This window comes from Bidens hawaiensis, unplaced genomic scaffold (assembly GCF_021521415.1).
Source record: "Bidens hawaiensis isolate Kalapana, Puna unplaced genomic scaffold, B.hawaiensis_p1.1 tig00046413_1, whole genome shotgun sequence".
Taxonomy (NCBI): Eukaryota; Viridiplantae; Streptophyta; class Magnoliopsida; order Asterales; family Asteraceae; genus Bidens; species Bidens hawaiensis.
The window spans coordinates 1-7,547 of NW_027498293.1; the positions used below are offsets into that span (position 1 = coordinate 1).

The 7,547-nt window shown below is 38.8% G+C and overlaps 1 protein-coding gene across 1 annotated transcript; it reads right to left on the reverse strand.

Annotated features, from left to right (window-relative positions):
* Nucleotides 1-5,346: 5,346 nt before the first annotated feature.
* Nucleotides 5,347-7,324, reverse strand: LOC143596446 (putative F-box protein At4g05475; the record flags this gene model as incomplete). Its single annotated transcript, XM_077075226.1, has 4 exons — nt 6,951-7,324; nt 6,377-6,509; nt 5,399-5,677; nt 5,347-5,350 (listed from the first exon to the last, which is right to left on the reverse strand). Coding segments are annotated over exons 1-4 (790 nt in total), but the record flags the coding sequence as incomplete, so codon positions are not given.
* Nucleotides 7,325-7,547: the final 223 nt, after the last annotated feature.

Genomic DNA, 7,547 nt, shown 5'->3' on the forward strand with positions numbered 1-7,547 from the left:
GGTTTGGGTTGGGTGGTGAAATCTACAGGTTGGGCAAAAGGGATGGATTCCTGTGTTAAGGTTTCTTAGTTGGCGGGGCAGGGAGTGCTGGATTGGTTAAGGCATAGTTGTGGACTATAGGGGGAGTTGGGTAGGTTGACAGTGGGTTAGGCGCGTAAACTGGGGGTTGGTATGCGGGTTGCTGGACAATGGGGGGCTTGGTAAGCGCATAGGCCTTGCGCCTGCGCTTGAGGTTGTTACGGTTTGAGGATTCAGGTTTGTATTTCTGTTGGTTCAGGGACAGTCTGTGGTGGTTTGGTCTTCTCAGATCCCCGCAGGAACAGGGTTCCTGCTCTGACATGGTTGTCGCTGAGCACAGCGGCCAACTCATGGCGTCAGAGAGGGTAACTGGGTTTCTGGCCCATACAGAATCTTGAATTTCCATGGGGAGACTCCCAAGGAATTTCTCGATTGCTCGGCGTGAAGGGGTAACAAGGTGAGGGACCAGTAAGCTTAGTCGTGGAAGCGCGTCGCGTACTCGCGCGCTTCACCGCTGTATTGCTTCAAGTTCAGAATTCTTCCTCCAGGCGCTTAATTTCGTTGGGAGGGCAGAATTCTCGCGTAAGAATTTCCTTGAATTCCTCCCATGTCATGCTAGAAGCAGCTTCTGCGCCACGGCATGGGCTACACCATTCCACCATGTAAGCGCTCTGGATTCCAGGACACTGGAGCATATAGGGTTCGTCTTTCTGAGGGGCATTGGGTGTGAAGGAAAGTGTTTTCTATCTTCTCGAGCCACTGGAGCATCACGGTGGCTCCTTCGAGACTGTGAACTTTGGAGGGTTCCCGCATTAAATGTCTTAATGTTATAACTCGAGGTGTTGGTATTGTTTTGGCTCAAAGCTTGGGCTATTGCGGCGGCCATTTCCTGGAACGTTGCTGTCTACGCATGCGCGAGGCTTTCTCTCTTGAAATCCGGGAGATAGCGGAGGCATTCTATAAAAGTTTTAATTTTAGTTATATCTTGGTTTTATCGCAAAGTATAACTTTATAAAGCTTGGTTTCACGGAGTTAGATGCTATCAAAAGTTAAAGTAAATAAATGACCCAAATGCAGATCTTATAAAGGTAACAAATTCGAATCAGGAAATCGACAATCATGTATCACCAGACTTCCCCAATTTAAAAATATAGACTGTAAACGAGTATTGATGAGATTGAATGTATCACCATGACTTTCCAATCTTCAATATAAAATATACAAGAAAATGGTATGGAGGTTGACAATTCATGTATCACCATGACTTTTCAGTCTATCCCAACCTCAGAACATAATCGTAAATTGAAATTGAAAATCAACTATCATGTATCACCATGACTTTTCGGATTTTCAATCCCAACAAACGAATATGTAAGTAAAATCAATAAAATCGAAATTCACAAAATCGAATATCGCGGACATAAAACATAAATCATATACTGCGCAAGTGCGAGCATATTCATAAATAACGAGTAATTAACAATAAGCGCGCAAACATGAGATTTCTCTCATGCGCGAGAAGGGACTCTTAGGTATTCTAGGCCGTTACGTCTAACCACCTATCCTAAAGTCAACGAGCTCTGATACCATCTGTAACACCCCGACCAAAGGCGGATTATACATCGGGGCGCCACATATTGTTTCATTACTCGTGACACTATTGGTGTCAATATTATTAATACACATTTTATCGCGCAACGCGCAGCGGGGAAAATAAAGAACATAATCAAACATAAATCAATATATTATAAATTATAACATTCAAACAACATTAACTTGTCTTGATACATTTAATTCTAGGTCCAAAAGTAAAACGTCCTACGTGTCCACAAGCTCCAAACAGCTACTGCAAACCTGAACATGTGTTAAAATAACGTCAAACACTTGCGTGTTGGTGAGAAATCAAGTTTAATACAATACATAGATAACAATAAATCTGCGCGCAACAGTGTATGTCTGGTTTTCAACAAGGGTGTAATCTGATCGGGACCAACTCTAAGAGACAAGACTGCCAGTGCTCACAATTGAGCTCACAAACAAGACTAACTGTGCATGTGTAAACAAAAGAGAAAATCATAAACGATAGTTCTCCCGTGTTCATCTAATGGTACCATGAAAACTGCGGAATAGACCGTCAATACGGTTAATGATCCACACATACAAATAAACAGCCAAGTCTACGTCCTCAACACATGGGATACTGCGCGACTAAAGTTCATAAACAGTTTAAGACTCAAGTTTTGTATGAACACATGAACATCCCAAAGCATTTAAAATAAAAAGGGATTAGATACGAGATAACTCACTTGATAAACGATGCGGTGTAAGATAAAGCAAGAACCAACTTTAAACAAGCACAAGTTAACCTATAAATAAGATTGTTGTTTTAATGATCTGTTTTAAGTCTAGATAATAAGTTAGCATAATTAATAAGTAAATTATTATATAATATATATATATTACCGGAAAAGCAGGGAAGAACAGGGAGGAAGACGGAGGCAAGAGAGGAGACGGCAGGAGGACAACGGCAGAGAGCAAAAAGGGAGGAAGAGATAATAAGAGAGATTAAGTGTTTGTGTGTGATGTGTTATGAAAATATTATTATTATTTATAGGAAAACCCTAGGAGACATAAACCCTAGAAAAAGGGGAAAAGATTTCAAAAAGTAAAAGAAAAGATATCAACGGTAAAAAGTTCTGAAAAGTAAAGATATCAAAAGATATGGCAGCTGCAGAGGGCAAGATAAAGCTGACAGCGAACAGTAAAAAGGCATGGGCAGGTCAGATAAAGGTACTGGTCAAGCATGGCAAAAGCAGATCTCAAAAGATAATGTCAGTCACTTTATCTGCCAACCAATGGGGTTGGTGCGCATGCTGCGCCGAAAGTAACTATTCAGACATAAAGCAGATTAGGTCAACAACACAAAAGATAAGACAACACAAAAGCAAACGGCTAGATTAAACAGAAGAAAAACTCAAAGGGTTAAGCGCGGGAAGGCTGAGTGCGCGAGCGCGAAGGCTGGCACAACAATCCTTAGCGCACTGCGGGAAGAATCACAAATCCTTCGCGTGCTGCGTGAAGAACAAGAATTCTAAGCGCATCGCGGGAAGAACATACATTCTTAGCGCATTGCGGGAAGAACATGCATTCTTAGCGCGCTGCGAGAAGAGTTCTCTTCACGCATCGCAGGAACAAGATGTCTTCACGCAGGCTTCCTATGTAAGGAGTCTGGCGCGTGGAGCTGCAGACATCCTTAGGCGGGAAGAACCAAAGGACAAGCAAAGAGTTAGAAGAAAAAGAGGAAACAAGGCTTAAGGGCGGGACAGCGACAAGAGGGAACAGAAGGCGGAAAGAGAGAAGAGGGATGGGACGGCGGAAAGAAAGAGAGAGAGAGGCGGGAAGGAAAATATATATATATTATTATTAAAAGTAAAATATAAGTATAAATAAATATTAAATCATAAAAGAAAGAGATCGGATAAGAGAAACGGGTACCTGGGTCGGGTCGGATCAGAGCAGATGTCACATCGAGCGTCTTGCTTTACGAAACACTACCTTGTTGAAGTACTTCAGGCACCTAGGTCCATTTTAACTATATTTGAACATATATATTCAGCCTTAATATATCCATATTGCCAGATATTGTTGGATCAACAGTAGGTGGGATTAATGAAGTCACAAACCGTTATAATTACCACGTTTTTCTTTTTTGAGTTAATAGCCATTTTCGTCCCTGTGGTTTGCTACTTTCGCCACTTCAGTCCAAAATTTGTATTTTTGTCAATTTAGTCCTCATAGTTTTAAATATTAGCCAATTACGTCTTATCCGTCTAACGGCATCCAGCTATGCCGTTAGTTCAAGGGTATTTTTGTCTTTCTTCTTTTTATTTTGAGTTATTGGTCATTTTCGTCCCTGTGGTTTGATACTTTTGCCAATTCAGTCCAAAGTTTGAAATTTTGTCAATTTAAGTCAGTTTTTTTTCTATAACCCTAGAGAGCATTATCCAAGCCCAAAACAAGTCTGCATTTACTCTGTCGACAACAGTAATCATACCCCCTCCTCTCGTATTTAGTTTCTAGACGGTTCCTAAACTCTCCCCCATGGTGGAATTCAATGGTAAAGTGGTCAAAGCAATTCTGTGAAACCGAATTGTACGGAAAAAACTAAAAATCGTTTCTTTGATGAATGCATAATATTTAGGGTTTAGAGATTAACATATCATAACGAAAATCTGGGTCGTAATCAACTATTATACATTAATCAACAAAACAATTTTTAGTTTTTTCTGTATAATTCGGTTTCAGGGAATTACCTTGACCACTTTACCATTGAATTCCACCATGGAGAAGATTTTAGGAAATGTCTAGAAACTAAATATAAGGGGGGGGGGGGGGAGTATGATTACTGTTGTCAACAGAGTAAATGCATACCATTATTTGAGGTTGCTCGATGGTTTTGGGCTTGAATTATGCTCTTCAGGGTTATAAACAAAAAACATAAAAAATAAAAAAAAAACTGAATTAAACTGAACATTAAATTGACAAATTTTTAAACTTTAGACTGAATTGGCAAAGATATCAAACCACAGGGACTAAAATGACCATTAACTCAAAATTAAAAGGAGAAAGACAAAAATACCCTTAAACTAATGGCATAGCTGGATGCCGTTAGACGGATGGGACGTAATTGGCTAATATTTAAAACTATAAGGACTAAATTGACAAAATTAAAAATTTTGGACTGAAGTGGCGAAAGTAGTAAACCACAGATACGAAAATGGCCATTAACTCTTCTTTTTTTGGACACCCAAAAATGAAGCCTAGGTCACCACTGCAGAGGCGATGAATAGTGGTTATTTATCTCACAGACAAAGTCCAGAGACACCAATTTCCTGAAAATGAAGCTATGGGTGAAAAAAATTCACATAAATCTTCTTCATCCAATGCTTCATGATTCCAGGACAAACTTCAGCCTTCGTTCCTCAAAAGGATTATCAAAGGCCATTGAACCACTTGATCAGTCAACCGAGCAGATATCCAGGACCACTTCTATCAGTAGAATTGTTTTCGTTTTTTGAATTAAAAAAAATCACTAATCCAATAAGAACAAGAAACTCACACAACACAGAAGAATATGCGCCCAATCATACCAAGATATGAGAAACCAAACATCATTTTTAGAAATGACAACAAAATAACAGTTTTCAAGTACAAATGATTGTTCTTGCAGGCAGGCAACAGCTACGCCTTGTAAAAGCAAATACCAACAGTAATTAGTATATATCCCTTACTGATATATTTATAAATGTTTAGATAACATTAACTCACCTTTCTGCATTCCAAAGTATCATTCAAACATGTCCATGAAAGTCATGTTTACCATCATTAACTCTACGCTAAACGAACCATCATCAATAAAGGCCGAGTAATCGTTATAGTCAAAGAGGTCATCATAGTAATAACCTCGCTCATAATCATCCTCATAATCATCTAAAAGATCATCTGCATGTGGATACCCTTCAACAGAATGATGAGGAAGTTTGAGATGCTTAATCTGTTGTAAACATCTTTTCCCCAAGTCACCGCTTACGCTTAGATCAAGGAACGGGCACCGACGCAAGTCAAGTGATTCAAGGTGACAACAGGCATCTAGAATGGCCTGCAACTCGGGGTATGTTTGGTTGGAGGGAATGGAATGAAGAGGGAATGGAATGGAAGAAGGAATGGAATGGACAAGGGAATGAAATGGATCATTACCATTCCTTTGTCATGTTTGGTTAACCTATAGGAATGAAATCAATTATTAATTTTTAATGTTTGGTATCCAAAAAAATTGTAGAAATGAAATATAAATAATAAAAACACTCCTATCTCAAAATATTTTTTAACCAAAAAAAAATAACCTACAATGGCGACGGTGGTAGCTCCGACGACGAAAATGGTGGCGGCGGCGGTGGTGTCGGCGGAGTTGGTGGTGGTGCCGATGGTAGGGGTAGTGGTGGTTGTTAGGTGGTGGTGTTGTTGAAAAAGTAGGGTGAAGGAGGAATGGAATGAAAAAAAAGAAGGGGGGTGGGAAGAAATGGTTTTGATGGAATGAGATTACATGTGTAATGGATGATTCCATTCCATTAACCAACCAAACACCACTTTTTTCATTCTCACATAATGAACCATTCCATTCCCACTGTCACTCCTGCATACCAAACGATACATCAGTGTTACGGATGCTGCACCCGACGAGTTGAATGTGAGTTAACTGAGGTAAGTTCTCCCCAATTGCAAAGCCTATCTCATGCCGAGAATACTTTGGTTTTTTATTCACTCTGAGCGTTTTAAGCAAGGGGCAATAGCGGCTAACAGCTTCAATCTCTCCATTCGTAATGTTTATTCTAACAAGACTCAGTTCCTCCAATAATGGTAACTTCTTCAAAGCTTCACTTGCAAATTTACCATGGTAAAACACTAATTCTAGACGTCTAAGCTGACTTGATCTGTTAACAGAAAGAAATCCAAATATATTACAATTTGATTGATGTAATAGACAAATAGGTGAAACATAATAGAAAGTGAAGATTTAGACATCAGAAGTTTAATAAATGTAATCCAAGGACTTTTGATAAAAAAAAAACTAACTAAAATGTTGAGGCCTTTTTCTTTTATTTTCTTTATGCATATAGCGTTAGAGAGTATACAAGAATTATAGAATATGGATGATATGCAGTGATAATGGATATGAAGCAATCCTTCTTGCTTGCGGTCCATCAATAAATTACTGCTTTTAAAAGAACTTTACTTTAAAAATCTCATAATACATAACTCCTATTTAAGATGAAGGCCCTATAAAAGTGGAGGCCTAAAGCCATTGCCTCATTTAGCTTACCCACGAAAAGGCCCAGTGAATACGTGAATGACTCCAAAAAATGAGCAAATACCTATCGGCAACATATTGAAGAAGGTCATCATCACACACATTGATGAGAGTTAGATCAAGCAATTGGCCTTGGCTTCTATCCACAGCATGCTTGCACATCTTGTTGAGTTGGGTGGTAACAAATGGATCACGAAAAAGGTTGTAAATATAAACAACCTTCCACAGGGAAGGGCCCTTGCAGATTTCCCGCCAAGCAGTGCACACTTTTTGGGCATTCTCAAGTATGTCTTGCACACCATTTCTTTGGAGAATATTCTCCATTAAATCCAATGGGAGCTCCAACCAGTTCCATGCTGGATTCTTGACTCGCCATCCTTGTTTAGGTTTTGTAACCGTCTTACTTTTTCCTCGAGTTGATTTTGGTTTTGGTGGCATCTTCACTTTAAAATTCACAATAATAATAATAATAATAATAATAATAATAATAAATAAATAAAAATGAAATGTTATAACGAAATGCCGTAATTAATTCATGAGTTCAAAATCCCTTAGAAATGCTTTTAGCAGGCAACACAAGATAGTTTTAGTGAACTTGTTAATACAAAGCAATACATACTCTAATTAGTGAAGTAATTATACTGAACAAGAAAACCTAAAA